This window comes from Eucyclogobius newberryi, unplaced genomic scaffold, assembly GCF_026437365.1.
Source record: "Eucyclogobius newberryi isolate DKJ021-1_F unplaced genomic scaffold, fEucNew1.0.hap1 SCAF_15, whole genome shotgun sequence".
Lineage (NCBI taxonomy): Eukaryota > Metazoa > Chordata > Actinopteri > Gobiiformes > Gobiidae > Eucyclogobius > Eucyclogobius newberryi.
Genome location: NW_027315779.1, coordinates 10,631,926 through 10,649,490, shown reverse-complemented (window position 1 = coordinate 10,649,490; position 17,565 = coordinate 10,631,926). Strand labels below are relative to the sequence as shown.

Genomic DNA, 17,565 nt, shown 5'->3' with positions numbered 1-17,565 from the left:
TCGATACCCGCACACTGAACGTCTGCCCCTCTAAACCTGTTGCAGTTGTTCGATACCCGCACAGTGAACGTCTGCCCCTCTAAACCTGTTGCAGTTGTTCGATACCCACACAGTGAACGTCTGCCCCTCTAAACCTGTTGCAGTTGTTCGATACCCGCACAGTGAACGTCTGCCCCTCTAAACCTGTTGCAGTTGTTCGATACCCGCACAGTGAACGTCTGCCCCTCTAAACCTGTTGCGGTTGTTCGATACCCGCACAGTGAACGTCTGCCCCTCTAAACCTGTTGCGGTTGTTCGATACCCGCACAGTGAACGTCTGCCCCTCTAAATCCGTTGCAGTTGTTCGATACCCGCACAGTGAACGTCTGCCCCTCTAAACCCGTTGTGGTTGTTCGATACCCGCACGGTGAACGTCTGCCCCTCTAAACCCGTTGTGGTTGTTCGATACCCGCACGGTGAACGTCTGCCCCTCTAAACCTGTTGCAGTTGTTCGATACCCGCACAGTGAACGTCTGCCCCTCTAAACCCGTTGTGGTTGTTCGATACCCGCACGGTGAACGTCTGCCCCTCTAAACCTGTTGCAGTTGTTCGATACCCGCACAGTGAACGTCTGCCCCTCTAAACCTGTTGCAGTTGTTCGTTACCCGCACAGTGAACGTCTGCCCCTCTAAACCTGTTGCAGTTGTTCGATACCCGCACAGTGAACGTCTGCCCCTCTAAACCTGTTGCGGTTGTTCGATACCCGCACAGTGAACGTCTGCCCCTCTAAATCCGTTGCGGTTGTTCGATACCCGCACAGTGAACGTCTGCCCCTCTAAACCCGTTGCAGTTGTTCGATACCCGCACAGTGAACGTCTGCCCCTCTAAACCCGTTGCAGTTGTTCGATACCCGCACAGTGAACGTCTGCCCCTCTAAACCCGTTACAGTTGTTCGATACCCGCACAGTGAACGTCTGCCCCTCTAAACCTGTTACGGTTGTTCGATACCCGCACAGTGAACGTCTGCCCCTCTAAATCTGTTGCAGTTATTCGATACCCGCACAGTGAACGTCTGCCCCTCTAAACCTGTTGCAGTTGTTCGATACCCGCACAGTGAACGTCTGCCCCTCTAAACCTGTTACAGTTGTTCGATACCCGCACAGTGAATGTGTGCCCCTCTAAACCCGTTGCAGTTGTTCGATACCCGCACAGTGAACGTCTGCCCCTCTAAACCCGTTGTGGTTGTTCGATACCCGCACGGTGAACGTCTGCCCCTCTAAACCCGTTGCAGTTGTTCGATACCCGCACAGTGAACGTCTGCCCCTTTAAACCTGTTGCAGTTGTTCGATACCCGCACAGTGAACGTCTGCCCCTCTAAACCCGTTGTGGTTGTTCGATACCCGCACGGTGAACGTCTGCCCCTCTAAACCTGTTGCAGTTGTTCGATACCCGCACAGTGAACGTCTGCCCCTCTAAACCTGTTGCAGTTGTTCGATACCCGCACAGTGAACGTCTGCCCCTCTAAACCCGTTGCAGTTGTTCGATCACATCGCCGCGTGTCTCGGGACGTTCCTGGAAAGTCAGGGCCTCAAAGACCAGGTTCTTCCTCTGGGCTTCACCTTCTCCTTCCCGTGTGAGCAGAAGGAGATCGACAAGGTGCAAACACACATACACACAACATTTACTTATGTATCCTTTAAAGGTTTCCACACAGCCACAGACAATTTAACATAAAAGATCTGTTAAAACAATTGCACCCGGATAATTTTATTTCCCTGTTGTGTAAAAAACAACAACTTTCAACTTGGAGTCACTTTATAAAACAGGGTTGCATTTGATGTAGTTTTGATGAGTCGCCACATCTTTAATAAGGTCTGTTTAACATCACAATGTTTGTTATTTAGGTTATGATCCAATTTACATTAAAACTAATGTACTGGACATGAACTTCATTTACTATTATGTTATTTAGGCCAATTCAGCAGCCGCCAGACCAACAGCGACTACGAATAATTTGTTTGCACAGTTTTTTTAGTTTTTAGTTTTGTTTTCTACAAAAACAACAAACTTTTCTTTACTTTTCGTGTTTTTTTGTGGGTTCGGATTGTGAATGTTTCATAGTGTGAAGATATAACCCTTCTTCTTGCGTGAGCAGAGCATCCTGATCCGCTGGACCAAAGGCTTCAACTGCTCTGGAGTGGAGGGCCGAGACGTGGTGCAGCTGCTGAAGGAGGCGGTGCATAGACGAGGGGTCGGTCTCCCAAACGCCACGTCTGAAACTGATGAAGGGCAAATGAATAACTGTGTCTGTCCTTTCAGGATTATGAGCTCGGCTTCGTCGCCATGGTGAATGACACCGTGGGAACTTTGATGAACTGCGGGTACAAGAACCAGAGCTGCGAAATCGGCATGATTATAGGTAAAGAACTACCCGGTGTGTACCCGACAGCGCCACCTACAGTCTGACTTCATTCAAACAAACAACAAATATTGACACAGGCTCAAACAGGAAATTGAAAAACGGAAACGTGCCAGACGGACGATGAACAAGGAATTACATATCAGCATATGTGAACATTTAGAGACGTTTCACCAATAAATGTACCAACCTCTTCTGGGCTTAGACCCTCCTTCGCAGGGAGGAAAAAATACAAAACCCTTTTTGTACTAGTAGTAGGAGTAGTAGTAGTAGTAGTTGTAGGAGGAGAAAGTAGAAACTTCGGGGAAACCACAGTGAAGGAGAGATCCTGCTCCCACAGACGGACCAGCTAAAGATGGTCCAGGACCGAAGATGGCCCAGGACTGAAGATGGCCCAAGACTAAAGATGGCCCAGGACTAAAGATGGCCCAGGACTAAAGATGGCCCAGGACAAAAGATGGCCCAGGACTAAAGATGGCCCAGGACAAAAGATGGCCCAGGACTGACAGTTCCATTGTGCAGAAGGACTGTGGAGCCAGAACCATCAGCAGGAGCGAGGGAGGCTCATCTAGAGTAGAGAGAGTTCAGAGGCAGTTAAGAAGCATCTGGATCTACAGGTCATCATCAGCAGAGGATACAGCTCAGGATGCCATACTTCCCTCAGCATAGTTGCTCCTGGGGCAGCGGAGCTGAAACTGTAGCTTTATATTTCTGTTCTTAACTGACCATAAGCGACTTCAAAGAGGAACGTTTTAAGCCTGGTCTTAAATGAAGAGACTGTGTCGGCCTCTTTAACATGGACAGGAGCTGATTCCATAACACAGGAGCTTGGGAGCTAAACGCTCTACCTCCTACTGTGCTTTTAGAGACTCTTGGGACCACCAGAAGGCCAGCATTTTTGAGAGTGAAGAGCTCTGTTTGGATGATATGGTACATCTTTGAGGTAGGATGGGGCCATGTCATTTATGGCTTTGTAGGTCAGGAGTAGGAGTTTAAGTGAGCCAGTGAAGAGACTCCAGCACCGGCGAAATGTGTTTACAGACATTTCACCCGCTCATGTGTCTGTCAACATTTAGAGGCGTTTCATCTGAGTGTGTGTTCTGGACAGGGACGGGGACAAATGCCTGTTACATGGAGGAGATGTGTAACGTGCAGCGCGTGGAGGGCGAGGGCGGCAGGATGTGCATAAACACCGAGTGGGGCGGCTTCGGCGACGACGGGTCACTGCGAGACGTTCAGACCGAGTTTGACCTGGAGGTGGACCGCTCCTCCATCAACCCCGGGGTCCACATGTGAGAAAGGACACGAGGTCACAAAGCACCACAGCTCGGGTAGAGGAGGTGGAGTGTGGACTGGAAGGTTGCCGGTTCAATCCCTGCTCTGACACACTAATGCTGGTGGTTTGGAGAGTAGTAAACCTGTGACAGTTTAGTGCCACCTGCTGGTTTCTTCTTATAAATCTGCTCAAACAGTTAAACCCATGTGAGCTGTGAAGAGCCGAGCATGCTGGGTAAAAACACGTGTTCAATGTGTAAAGTTAAGTTATAGTAATTTAGACTTTATTACTCGGACACAGTAGCTCACCCATCGTAGTATATTTAGCGAAAGTTTAAAGCTTTAAATAAGTTTGTACAGAATTATTAAAAGTGTAAGTATGAGGCACATTAGCACCATCTGCTGGTCATATTTATACCACGCAGAATAAAAAATCCTATAGTTTTTAGAATTAAAGTCAGTTAAAAACAGTTACAGATGTGAAAATGGTACAAATGTTTATTACTAAGAAAATGATGGACCAAGAATGTTGTTATTATCATTATTTATCTATTTTAATGTAGAAAAAAATATATACTTTTAATTTCCCCCCCTGATTTCCTGGGTTTAATTTTCAAACTTCAACAAGTTTACTGTGACAAGGACGATCCCGGCCCAGATCCGGCTCAGGATCCGATCTGGCTCAAGTCTTGACCAAATTTACTGAGAAACATGTAAATATCTCTTTTCTTGACTTTTTTTTCCAGATTTGAGAAGATGATCAGTGGCATGTACATGGGTGAGATCGTTCGCCTCCTGCTGGTGAAGATGACCAAGGACCAACTTCTGTTCTCAGCGCAGGTCTCAGCGCAACTCCAAACCAAAGACGCTTTCCTCACCAAGTTCATCTCCGAGATAGAGGAGTAAGTTATACCGTGTAGACCTGGTTTAGACCTGGTTTATACCTAGTTTATACCTAGTTTTGTCCTGGTTTTGTCTTAGTTTTGTCCCGGTTTTGTCCCAGTTTTGTCCGAGTTTTAGCCCATCTTGTGTCCAAATAGATTCTTGCTTTGCTCCAGTTTTAGTCCTGGTTCAATCCTGGTTTAGTTCAGATTTAGTTCTGGTTTAGGTCCCAGTTTAGTCAAAATCATATGGTGATTGTGCAAACTAGTTCTACTTCAGGCATAAACTACAAATATAGCCGCAAGCGGCAATGATCGGCCCTCGCCACGCCGCCGCCACGCCGCCGCCACACCGCCGCCACGCCGCAAGAGGAGGGGGCGCTAACGCGCCCCAATTGTCCTTTTATTACGCCTACTGCTGAATCTGTGACGCTGTCACATCTTCTCCCCTTTGTTTTACCATCAAAAAGCAATTTTATTTTGAATTCTTGGCAAAATGTGCGGCTTTGCCGCACAGACACCGTGACTCTTTGAATGAAAATGTGGATAACTTTTGATGGTCTTGAAGATGAGTCTCACCAAATTTCAGGTTAATAGGGCTGACGCCCTGGGAGGAGTTTGTGAAAGTCTAAAGTGTAAACATGTTCTGGCGATTTCCCCATTGGAATAACATGAAAGGTTTCGGTCATCGTTACGGCAACGCCATAACAATTATGACATGAGTCATTGACTTTTTTGATGGGGATGCTAAAATTGAGTTGTGTGTCAAATTTCATATAATTTCGCAAAACTAAACATTTAACCTCCATATAAAATCTGTAGGGGGCGCTGTGGCGCCAAATGAATTTATTTCACTTCAAGTAGGTTTAGGGCAAAGAGTTTAACAACTGATTCTAATTTGACGCAATTCGGACTTTATCTGCGCAAACGGCAGAAATTTTAAATATGGGAGATTTCTGAAATTCTAGCTACAGTTTGCGGCTTCGCCGCACAGAGACCGTGAGAGGTATCAATGTAATTTGGATAACTTTTGATGTCCCACTCCTCAGTAGCATTTTCACCAAATTTCAGCTTTTTAGGGCCAACGCCCTGGGAGGAGTTCGTAAAAGTACGACGTTTGGAAAAACTCCGAAGTCATGTTTAGCCATTTTTGAAGCAATATGGCCGACATTTGGTTGGGCGGACGGCGTTGCCGTAATAATATTTTTTACTTCTCTTGTCACCATCTACCTCTGCGCCAAATTTCATGATTCTACGATCAGATTTTTTTTGGGTCATTTCCCATCTCTCAATGCATTTTTGGTACATTTGGGGGCGCTGACGCGCCAATTTTTTTAATTTTAGAAAAGGGAAATAGCCAGAATGTAGAGAGGCACGATTTTTAGAGGCGTGCAAATTTTTGTGACTTTTCGTCAATGTTCACTGGGTGAAAAATAGGGGGGTTGGTCCCGAGAAGAAGAAGAAGAAGAAGAAAGAAAGAAAGAATAATATTCCGATGCGAAAACAATGTTTCCCATTTTTCAAATATCATAAACTATACATTTTCGGAAAGCGCTCGCGCTTTCCTACCTCATGGTGTGGGTCCCTGGTCACTGACGGGTACTTTCGATAATTTTGAGTGGGCTCCGCCCACTTTGTGTTTTTGGCCCTCTATACAGTAATAATGTTCAATTTTTGCCTTACATGCTTATATGCACGGAACATGCAAGAGATGGGGAACGTATTCGTGAGCTACTTAGCGCAAATGAGTGCTTTATATGGGGATGACGACCGCTTCGCGGTCGTCATCCCAATGTAAAGTGCTCGTTTAGTGCGAACTTTTGCACGGGCTTCGCCCGTTTACAACGGTAATGTTCCATTTTCCTACAACTAATTAGTATGCACGGGGCGTGCATGAGTGGAGGAGTGCGTTAGTGAGTGTTTGGAAGTGGGCGAGCGCTTCGCGCTCGATTTTGTGCGCACTACGTGCCTTCGCACGGCCTTACGAGATTAATAGGCCTCTCGCCAGCTTGTGGCGCTCGGGCCTAATTACACCAAGACAAGTGTGAAGCTAGTATTATATTTAGTCCGGGTCAAGTCCAGGTTCAGTCCGTTTAGTCCCTGTTTAGTCCCTGTTTAGTCCCTGTTTACTCCCCGTTCAGTCCCCGTTCAGTCCCTGTTTAGTCCCTGTTTTTGTCCCTGTTTTGTCCCTGTTTAGACCGTTTAGTCCCTGTTAAGACCCTGTTTAGTCTCTGTTTTAGTCTCTGTTTAGTCCCTGTTTAGACCTTGTTTAGTCCCTGTTTTAGTCCCTGTTTTGTCCCTGTTTAGACCCTGTTTAGTCCCTGTTTAGTCCCTGTTTAGACCCTATTTAGTCCCTGTTTAGACCCTGTTTAGACCCTGTTTAGTCCCTGTTCAGACCCTGTTTAGTCCCTATTTAGTCCCTGTTTAGGGGTTCCTAGGTTGCTCATGGGTCGGCTCCAGTCTTCTTGTAACAGTGGCTTTTATGATTGAGCCTTGTCTTCCTGGCTCTGACTCCGCCCGTCTCTGGCTCTGACTCCGCCCGTCTCTGTCTCTGACTCCGCCCGTCTCTGACTCCGCCCGTCTCTGGCTCTGACTCCGCCCGTCTATGGCTCTGACTCCGCCCATCTCTGGCTCTGACTCCCCCGTCTTTGGCTCTGACTCCGCCCGTCTCTGGCTCTGACTCCGCCCGTCTCTGGCTCTGACTCCGCCCGTCTCTGTGTCTCAGGGAGGGCACCGGGGAGGAGAACACCAAACGCATCCTGTCCGATCTGGGCCTGCAGTGGGGCGCGGCCGACCTCCGAGCGGTGCGTACAGTCTGTGACGTGGTCTCGTCCCGCTCGGCTCGACTATGTGCGGCGGCGTTAGCGGCTATCGCTAACCGGATCCGCACCAACCGAGGCCTGGACCATTTCAAGACCACCGTGGGCGTGGATGGGACAGTCTACAAAAAGCACCCAAAGTAAGACCACAACTGGCTTCTCTGTTAGTAGACACAAAGATTATGACCTCTGAAGACAGAAAACCCACGACTACTACGGCTTAAAGGCCATTTGAAGGTTCTCGTGTTTTTCTAACCCCCCACCCTCAGCCCCACCCTCCTGTTCTCTCCAAGACTCCGCCTCCCATCAAACCTCGTGCGTGAGCAGCAATAGCTCCGCCTCTACACGTGCGTTTGTTGCGATCGACGGATCGCATCGTCTCTCGTCTCGGCAGATTTCAGTCTCTTCTGAGCTCTCAGTCTTTCTCTGTGTCATGTTTGTGCTGTAACTGAAGGAACTAAACACACACCGGCATATCAACCACACATGTGTAACCATGGAAACGTGCTGCTATCCTGGGAACAAGGCTGCAGGTGCGCAGCAGCACGCAGAGAATGATTGACACGTGGGACCTGGTTTAGTCCCGGTTCCTCCTTCTTTAGACCTGGTTTGGACCCGATTCCTCCTCTTTTAGACCTGGTTTAGTCCCGGTTCCTCCTTCTTTAGACCTGGTTTGGACCCGGTTCCTCCTCTTTTAGACCTGGTTTAGTCCCGGTTCCTCCTCCTTTAGACCTAGTTTAGTCCCGGTTCCTCCTCCTTTAGACCTGGTTTAGTCCTGGTTCCTCCTTTAGACCTGGTTTAGTCCCAGTTCCTCCTCCTTTAGACCTGGTTTAGTCCCGGTTCCTCCTTTGGATCTGGTTTAGTCTTAAATCGTGTCCTTGTGTTGCAGCTTCAGCGAGGAGCTTCGGGCCGTGGTCCGGGATCTGGCCCCGTGTTGCACTCTGGATTTCCGGGTTTCGGAGGACGGCAGCGTCAAAGGAGCTGCCATGGTAACGGCCGTGGCCCAGAGAATTGCCGCCCAATCGCACCTGATCGACGACAGCGATGACGACGACGACGAGCCGCGGGACGTTTGAGCGAGCGTCGAGGCGTGTATCCTCGTGTCCTCGAGCAACACACCTCAGTCGCTTTTCCTCCAGTGAACGCAAAAAAATGAAGAGCGCAACGAAAGTCGAAAAGAGCGTTGTGTCGCTATTTTTAAGTTTGACTGTATAAGGCCACAGTTATTTTTTTACTTGGTTTACGGATCCGCCGCACTTAGATTATTGATTTCTACAATATAAATAAAATAAATTATTATCATTTTTTTTTATAAAGTACCGCCGACAATACAAAATCGAAAAAACCGAAACTGCTGTTATTTTGTGTCTCGCGGCTCCTGAAACTGCTGGGTTATTTAGACGCGCCGCGGCTCTGCAGCCACGGCCATCTGCTGTGCGCTGCGCCAAATCTTTTAATCGCAAATACTCATTTTAAACCCGTTTACCACATTTTCTCCAGCGCGTTTTGCCGTGACTAAGGGTGCACACTTAGAAGCGTCAATTCTACCAAAACACGCTAAATCTACTGTTTCACTCACCTGCGCGCGCGTCTTCCCCCCCTCCTCCCGTGGTGCCTTTTGGGAAAACCCGGAAGAAAAAATCTTTTGAAATTGAAATTATATTATATATTATATATTTCGCCCGTCTGTTCAATATATTTCATTAAAAAATCCGTAAACCAAGTAATGAAATAACTGTGGCCTAACGTGTATATAAAGTACTTCAATCTGCCCCTAAATATGTTTATTTATTTCATTAATAAACACAAGCTACACAAGCTCCTCCCCCAACAAACCCTCCTTTATTTCTCTTGGTTCAGTCCGTTTGAGCGACGAGGAGCGGGTTTAACAGACGAGGAGCGGGTTTTTCAGACGAGGAGCGGGTTTTACAGACAAGGAGCGGGTTTAACAGACGAGGAGCGGGTTTTACAGACGAGGAGCGGGTTTAACAGACGAGGAGCGGGTTTAACAGACGAGGAGCGGGTTTAACAGACGAGGAGCGGGTTTAACAGACGAGGAGCGGGTTTAACAGACGAGGAGCGGGTTTAACAGACGAAGAGCGGGTTTTACAGACGAGGAGCGGGTTTAACAGACGAAGAGCGGGTTTTACAGACGGGCAGCGGGTTTAACAGACGAGGAGCGGGTTTGACAGACGAAGAGCGGGTTTAACAGACGAAAAGCGGGTTTTACAGACGGGGAGCAGGTTTAACAGACGAGGAGCGGGTTTTACAGATGAGGAGCGGGTTTAACAGACGAAGAGCGGGTTTAACAGACGAAGAGCGGGTTTAACAGACGAGGAGCGGGTTAAACAGACGAAGAGCGGGTTTAACAGACGAGGAGAGGGTTTAACAGACGAGGTTTAACAGACGAGGAGCGGGTTTTACAGATGAGGTTAAACAGACGAGGAGCGGGTTTAACAGACGAGGAGCGGGTTTAACAGACGAGGAGAGGGTCTAACAGACGAAGAGCGGGTTTTACAGATGAGGAACGGGTTTAACAGACGAGGTTTAACAGACGAGGAGCGGGTTTTACAGACGAGGTTAAACAGACGAGGAGCGGGTTTAACAGACGAGGAGAGGGTTTTACAGATGAGGAACGGGTTTAACAGACGAGGAGCGGGTTTAACAGACGAGGAGCGGGTTTAACAGACGAAGAGCGGGTTTAACAGACGAGGAGCGGGTTTAACAGACGAGGAGCGGGTTTTACAGACGAGGAGCGGGTTTAACAGACGAGGAGCGGGTTTAACAGACGAGGAGAGGGTTTAACAGACGAGGTTTAACAGACGAGGAGCGGGTTTTACAGACGAGGTTTAACAGACGAGGAGGGGGTTTTACAGACGGGGAGCGGGTTTAACAGACGAAGAGCGGGTTTAACAGACGAGGAGCGGGTTTAACAGACGAAGAGCGGGTTTAACAGACGAGGAGCGGGTTTAACAGACGAGGAGCGGGTTTAACAGATGAGGAGCGGGTTTAACAGACGAGATTTAACAGACGAGGAGCGGGTTTAACAGACGAGGAGAGGGTTTAACAGACGAGGTTTAACAGACGAGAAGCGGGTTTTACAGACGAGGAGCGGGTTTAACAGACAAGGAGAGGGTTTAACAGACGAGGAGAGGGTTTAACAGACGAGGTTTAACAGACGAGAAGCTGGTTTTACAGACGAGGAGCGGGTTTAACAGACAAGGAGAGGGTTTAACAGACGAGGAGAGGGTCTAACAGACGAAGAGCGGGTTTTACAGATGAGGAGAGGGTTTAACAGACGAGGAGCGGCTTTTACAAATGAGGAGAGGGTTTTACAGACGAGGAGCGGGTTTAACAGACGAGGAGCGGGTTTAACAGACGAAGAGCGGGTTTAACAGACGAGGAGCGGGTTTTACAGACGAAGAGCGGGTTTAACAGACGAGGAGCGGGTTTAACAGACGAGGAGGGGGTTTTACAGACGAGGAGCGGGTTTAACAGACGAAGAGCGGGTTTAACAGACAAGGAGCAGGTTTTACAGACGAGGAGCGGGTTTAACAGGCGAGGAGCGGGTTTTACAGACGAGGAGCGGGTTTAACAGACGAGGAGTGGGTTTTACAGACGAGGAGCGGGTTTTACAGACGAGGAGCGGGTTTAACAGACGAAAAGCAGATTTAACAGACGAGGAGGGGGTTTTACAGACGAGCGGGTTTAACAGACGAGGAGCGGGTTTTACAGACGAAGAGCGGGTTTTACAGACGAGGAGCGGGTTTAACAGACGAAAAGCAGATTTAACAGACGAGGAGGGGGTTTTACAGACGAGCGGGTTTAACAGACGAAGAGCGGGTTTTACAGACGAGGAGCGGGTTTAACAGACGAGGAGCGGGTTTTACAGACGAAGAGCGGGTTTTACAGACGAGGAGCGGGTTTAACAGACGAGCGGGTTTAACAGACGAGGAGCGGGTTTAACAGACGAGGAGCGGGTTTTACAGACGAGGAGCGGGTTTTACAGACGAGGAGCGGGTTTTACAAATGAGGAGCGGGTTTTACAGACGAGCGGGTTTAACAGACGAGCGGGTTTAACAGACGAGGAGCGGCTTTTACAGACGAGGAGCGGGTTTTACACAGCAAGAAAAATGCATTAAAATCACAAAGAAATTACAGAAACAGAAATACAATAAAATTAACTAAATAAAAAAAATTAAAAAAAACACCTAGCCACTAAGGGTAACGTGTTTCGGAGTCCAACTCCTTTTTAAATCAGTCCAACTGATTGTCTAAACTAATGAAATTACAAAACATTTTGAGAAATAAAAGAGAAGAGTGCAAAGAAAAATCCTTTCAGTCGTATGCACAGCTAAACAAACCTGTTTTTAGCTTAGATTTGAACATTGTCAGAGTTGAACCTGTCTCACATCTTCAGGGAGACTGTTCCAGACTTTAGCCCATGTTTAGTCCTGACTCTGGCACCAGCAGGAGGCCGGTCCATGTTTAGTCCTGACTCTGGCACCAGCAGGAGGCCGGTCCATGTTCAGTCCTGACTCTGGCACCAGCAGGAGGCCGGTCCATGTTTAGTCCTGACTCTGGCACCAGCAGGAGGCCGGTCCATGTTTAGTCCTGACTCTGGCACCAGCAGGAGGCCGGTCCATGTTTAGTCCTGACTCTGGCACCAGCAGGAGGCCGGTCCATGTTTAGTCCTGACTCTGGCACCAGCAGGACGCCGGTCCATGTTTAGTCCCGACTCTGGGCACCAGCAGGAGACCGGTCCCTGAGGTCCTCAGAGTCTGAGATGGTTCATATGGCACCAACATGTCTGAGATGTAATTTGGTGCTAGGCCATGGAGAGACTTGTACACAAGCAGATGCTTTAAAGTCTATTCTCTGAGCCACAGGAGCCAGTGCAGAGACCTGAGAACAGGACTAATGTGATGGTACTTCCTGGTTCTAGTCAGGACCCGAGCAGCAGCGTTCTGGATGTACTGCAGCTGTTTTACAACTCGTTTGGAGAGGCCAGTGAGCTTATTCCATTGTGAAAAACAGTTTTTTTCTCTATATGTTTGTGTAATTAAACTACAGAAGAAGAAGATGAAGAGATTTTTTTTATATGTTTTATTTCCTCAATCACCTTCAGTGTCTCCATAAGTGCAAGTTTGGTTTAGTCCTGGATCTGTGAGTCTGTGGGTCTCGGGTCTGTGGGTCTCTGGGTCTGTGTGTCTGTGGGTCTGTGGGTCTTGGGTCTGTGAGTCTGTGGGTCTGTGGGTCTCGGGTCTGTGGGTCTTTGTGTCTGTGGGTCTGTGGGTCTCGGGTCTGTGAGTCTGTGGGTCTGTGGGTCTCGGGTCTGTGGGTCTGTGGGTTTGTGTGTCTGTGGGTCTGTGGGTCTGTGGGTCTCGGGTCTGTGAGTCTGTGGGTCTGTGGGTCTCGGGTCTGTGAGTCTGTGTGTCTGTGGGTCTCGGGTCTGTGAGTCGGTGGGTCTGTGGGTCTGTGGGTCTCGGGTCTGTGTGTCTGTGGGTCTCGAGTCTGTGAGTCTGTGGGTCTGTGAGTCTGTGGGTCTTGGATCTGTGGGTCTGTGGGTCTGTGAGTCTGTGGGTCTGTGGGTCTGTGAGTCTGTGGGTCTGTGGGTCTCGGGTCTATGTGTCTGTGAGTGTGTGGGTCTCGGGTCTGTGAGTCTGTGGGTCTGTGGGTCTCAGGTCTGTGTGTCTGTGAGTCTGTGGGTCTCGGGTCTGTGAGTCTGTGGGTCTGTGGGTCTCGGGTCTATGTGTCTGTGAGTCTGTGGGTCTCGGGTCTGTGGGTCTGTGAGTCTGTGGGTCTCGGGTCTGTGAGTCTGTGGGTCTGTGGGTCTCGGGTCTGTGGGTCTGTGAGTCTGTGGGTCTCGGGTCTGTGGGTCTGTGAGTCTGTGGGTCTCGGGTCTGTGAGTCTGTGGGTCTCGGGTCTGTGAGTCTGTGAGTCTGTGGGTCTCGGGTCTGTGGGTCTGTGAGTCTGTGGGTCTCGGGTCTGTGTATCTGTTAGTCTGTGGGTCTCGGGTCTGTGAGTCTGTGGGTCTCGGGTCTGTGAGTCTGTGGGTCTGTGTGTCTGTGAGTCTGTGGGTCTTGGGTCTCGGGTCTGTGGGTCTCGGGTCTGTGGGTCTTTGTGTCTGTGGGTCTGTGGGTCTCGGGTCTGTGATTCTGTGGGTCTGTGTGTCTGTGGGTCTCGGGTCTGTGAGTCTGTGGGTCTGTGGGTCTGTGGGTCTCGGGTCTGTGTGTCTGTGGGTCTCGAGTCTGTGAGTCTGTGGGTCTGTGAGTCTGTGGGTCTTGGATCTGTGGGTCTGTGGGTCTGTGAGTCTGTGGGTCTGTGGGTCTGTGAGTCTGTGGGTCTCGGGTCTGTGAGTCTGTGGGTCTGTGGGTCTCAGGTCTGTGTGTCTGTGAGTCTGTGGGTCTCGGGTCTGTGAGTCTGTGGGTCTGTGGGTCTCAGGTCTGTGTATCTGTGAGTCTGTGGGTCTCGGGTCTGTGTGTCTGTGAGTCTGTGGGTCTGTGGGTCTCAGGTCTGTGTATCTGTGAGTCTGTGGGTCTCGGGTCTGTGTGTCTGTGAGTCTGTGGGTCTCGGGTCTATGTGTCTGTGAGTCTGTGGGTCTCGGGTCTGTGGGTCTGTGAGTCTGTGGGTCTCGGGTCTGTGTATCTGTGAGTCTGTGGGTCTCGGGTCTGTGAGTCTGTGGGTCTGTGGGTCTCGGGTCTGTGGGTCTGTGAGTCTGTGGGTCTCGGGTCTGTGGGTCTGTGAGTCTGTGGGTCTCGGGACTGTGAGTCTGTGGGTCTCGGGTCTGTGGGTCTGCGAGTCTGTGGGTCTCGGGTCTGTGGGTCTGTGAGTCTGTGGGTCTCGGGTCTGTGGGTCTGTGAGTCTGTGGGTCTCGGGTCTGTGTATCTGTGAGTCTGTGGGTCTCGGGTCTGTGAGTCTGTGGGTCTCGGGTCTGTGAGTCTGTGGGTCTGTGGGTCTCGGGTCTGTGTGTCTGTGAGTCTGTGGGTCTCGGGTCTGTGGGTCTGTGAGTCTGTGGGTCTCGGGTCTGTGGGTCTGTGAGTCTGTGGGTCTCGGGTCTGTGTATCTGTGAGTCTGTGGGTCTCGGGTCTGTGAGTCTGTGGGTCTGTGGGTCTCGGGTCTGTGGGTCTGTGAGTCTGTGGGTCTCGGGTCTGTGGGTCTGTGAGTCTGTGGGTCTCGGGTCTGTATCTGTGAGTCTGTGGGTCTGTGGGTCTCGGGTCTGTGAGTCTGTGAGTCTGTGGGTCTCGGGTCTGTGGGTCTGTGAGTCTGTGGGTCTCGGGTCTGTGGGTCTGTGAGTCTGTGGGTCTCGGGTCTGTGTATCTGTGAGTCTGTGGGTCTCGGGTCTGTGAGTCTGTGGGTCTCGGGTCTGTGGGTCTGTGGGTCTGTGGGTCTCGGGTCTGTGGGTCTGTGGGTCTCGGGTCTGTGGGTCTGTGGGTCTGTGGGTCTCGGGTCTGTGGGTCTAAATTTTAATTTAAATAAAACTACATTTTAAAATGTTGCTTATCTTCAAACAACATTCACGATATGATCTAAACATTCCAACATAATGTCCAACTTTAATTTGAATAAAAATGTTTTATCCTTTTATTATTGAAATAGTTTTTGTGGTTTGTATTTCACTACAGAAATGTATAAAACCACCACATTTGAACCTTTCTTTAAACAGGCCATCGGCTAGCTTCTGTATCGTGTCGTTCCGTTCCAGGGTCCTGGGAAATAGAATCTCTTAACATATTCTGAAAATGTAGCACGGTTCGACCATTCAGCGGTAAAGATGATGATTTCATTTCCGGTCTTTTTGTAAACAAAGATGGCGGCGCCCTGTCGAACGCGGCAGCGCGCAATGCCGAACCCAGAGGGAAGTCCTGCGTGTTGTTGTTGTTGTTGTTGTTGTTGTTGTTGTTGTTGTTGTTTTATGGCGGTTGGCATCCAAGTGTTGCATTACCGCCAGACTTTATTCCTCAGACTTTGTCGTAGTTGTTGTTGTTGTTGTTGTTGTTGTTTTATGGCGGTTGGCATCCAAGTGTTGCATTACCGCCAGACTTTATTCCTCAGACTTTGTCGTAGTCCTCAGACTCTGTCGTAGTCCGTAAAAGTACTCCTTCCATTGCTTTGGTGTTACAAAGCCCATGAGGTCATGATATGTCTTTGTGACCGGCTTTATTCCAGGGAGACTCTTCTTCATCTTCCTCTCCTTCTTTGACGTTCGGTGCTTCCACCGTACAGCTTTATTCTTCAGGCTTCATTCTATAGGCTTTAATATGTCCACTGATGTCGCCGCTTGGTAGCCGTGCGTCTACGAGACTGGACGAGGACAGGAGACCACCCCCACCCCCATCTCGTCACTCTGATCACTCTGACTCCCCAAAAGCAGACCCCCATCACTCCGACTCCCATTTAGCGCCTTTAGCCTGTTTTCTATATCTGCCCAATCAAGCTCCTTTGTTCCAAGGAATCTCCCTGCAGCTTTAGCAATGATCCTGATCCTTTCAGTTCTGCTTTGAGTCTGAGCAGCACAGTTTACAACATCCACCATAAAGAGTACAAAATCCTCTCTATCCACAACCAGGGTATTCTCATTAATTCTGGAACCTGCACACTTGGGACCTCCACTCTTGAAACCTTCACACTTCTTGGGAGCCACGCTGGCCTTTCTCATTTCGCCCTGGCTGAGAGCAGCGCTGGCTCCTCTCTCTGTATTTACTCTAAACTTGTTACTTGAAACTTTCTTGACTGCATCTGCATAGGATATACCTTGAGAGACCTTTATTTTCTGCACCTCAGCAGCTCTTTTGCTAAACCTGCATCCCCCGTAGGCAGAGCTATGTTCTTCCCCACAGTTACAGCACTTCAGTTTTGCACCCACGTCACACTTCCCATACTCATGATCTCCTGCACATTTACCACACCTTTGCCTCCCTCTACAGACCGCTGCAATATGCCCAAAGCGCTGGCACTTAAAGCAACGCAGGGGCGGCGGAACATATGGCCTGACGCTATAGCACATGTACCCAATGAACACCTTACTAGGCAGGCACCTCCCTTCAAGTGTTACCATTACCGACAAGCTGTCACATCTTACCCCAAACCGGGTCACCTTCAAACGCCTAGCGTCCACCACCGTAACTCCCGTCAAATTCTCCTTAACTTCATCCACAGACGTCGGCGTAGGGACACCTACGATAACTCCTCTGACCGTGTTTCTTTCAGCATTAGACACAAGAATGTCCTTTCCACCCAGACGTTTAGTTCCAATCGCCTTCCGTTGCTGAGCCGCGTCCTTGCACACGACCAGCAGCGAGCCATCTCTAAGGACACTCGCACTCTTGATCACTCCCACAGCTACAGTTAGGCTCTTTGACAATGCCACTGAATTCCACTCCTTAAAGGATGCACTATCCTGTGCAAGCTTTATGATCACCTTACAGTCTCTGCTCTCACCCCGGACATCAATAGCTTCAGCCTCATCCTGCTGCTCATTCCCAGAACCCTCGGACGAGCTAAGGGACTTTTTACGTTTCCGGGCACGTGCAGGCAGAAAAGGCTGCTCCTCCACGCCGTCCAGAACGTCTTCGACCACCGATCCACTCTCCTCCGCCATCTCCCCTCTCTCCCGACCGGGTGTTGAGCAAGGTCTCCTCACAGTTTTCTGTATGCATATTGTAGATAATTGTGACGAAAATACCTGTGTCGTGACTCGAACAAGATGGAACACATTCAGGACGATCGCAAAAGAATGGATCTCGCTGAAAGGGACAGAGAACAACGACGTGTTGCCGATCGTACACATGTGGGACAGCGAGTACAGTGAACTGGAAACGCTCCCCTGCTATCGTTCCTGTAAACCTCAATTTATATATGTTACACAACTCGTTTTATTTAATAACAAACGTGTGTACGTAGTAGTGGCATTCGTGACAATACATAGAAAATAATAAGTTAAAATGCATTTCTATTACAAGGCCTATGCTATCTTATAAGCCGAGGGAAAATATTGGGGACATGTCATCATAATAAATTTAAATTAAAGTGCATCAATTGTAAACTATATTAATGTTATTTTCAGAGAGTGCTGCTGCCCTGAGAGATTGCGTTCGAAATCTGAAATTCAGGGATCTTCAGCAATTCTTCCTGAAGTCTGAAAAAGGAAAGCTTTACAGTGGTCAAGGGGACGAGAGTGAAGGAGTAATTG

At 49.2% G+C, this 17,565-nt stretch overlaps 1 protein-coding gene across 1 annotated transcript in view; it reads left to right on the top strand.

The window, feature by feature from the left end:
- The window catches only part of LOC140360674 (hexokinase-2-like), a 31,427-nt gene extending 22,273 nt beyond the window's left edge, over positions 1–9,154 (top strand). The window contains exons 5-11 of the mRNA XM_072446000.1: positions 1,516–1,635; positions 2,135–2,230; positions 2,299–2,398; positions 3,507–3,690; positions 4,420–4,575; positions 7,280–7,513; positions 8,263–9,154. Coding sequence (XP_072302101.1) covers positions 1,516–1,635; positions 2,135–2,230; positions 2,299–2,398; positions 3,507–3,690; positions 4,420–4,575; positions 7,280–7,513; positions 8,263–8,449 — 1,077 coding nt within the window. The 3' untranslated portion in view covers positions 8,450–9,154. The remainder of the gene's footprint in view (positions 1–1,515; positions 1,636–2,134; positions 2,231–2,298; positions 2,399–3,506; positions 3,691–4,419; positions 4,576–7,279; positions 7,514–8,262) is intronic.
- The last annotated feature ends 8,411 nt before the right edge of the window (positions 9,155–17,565 follow it).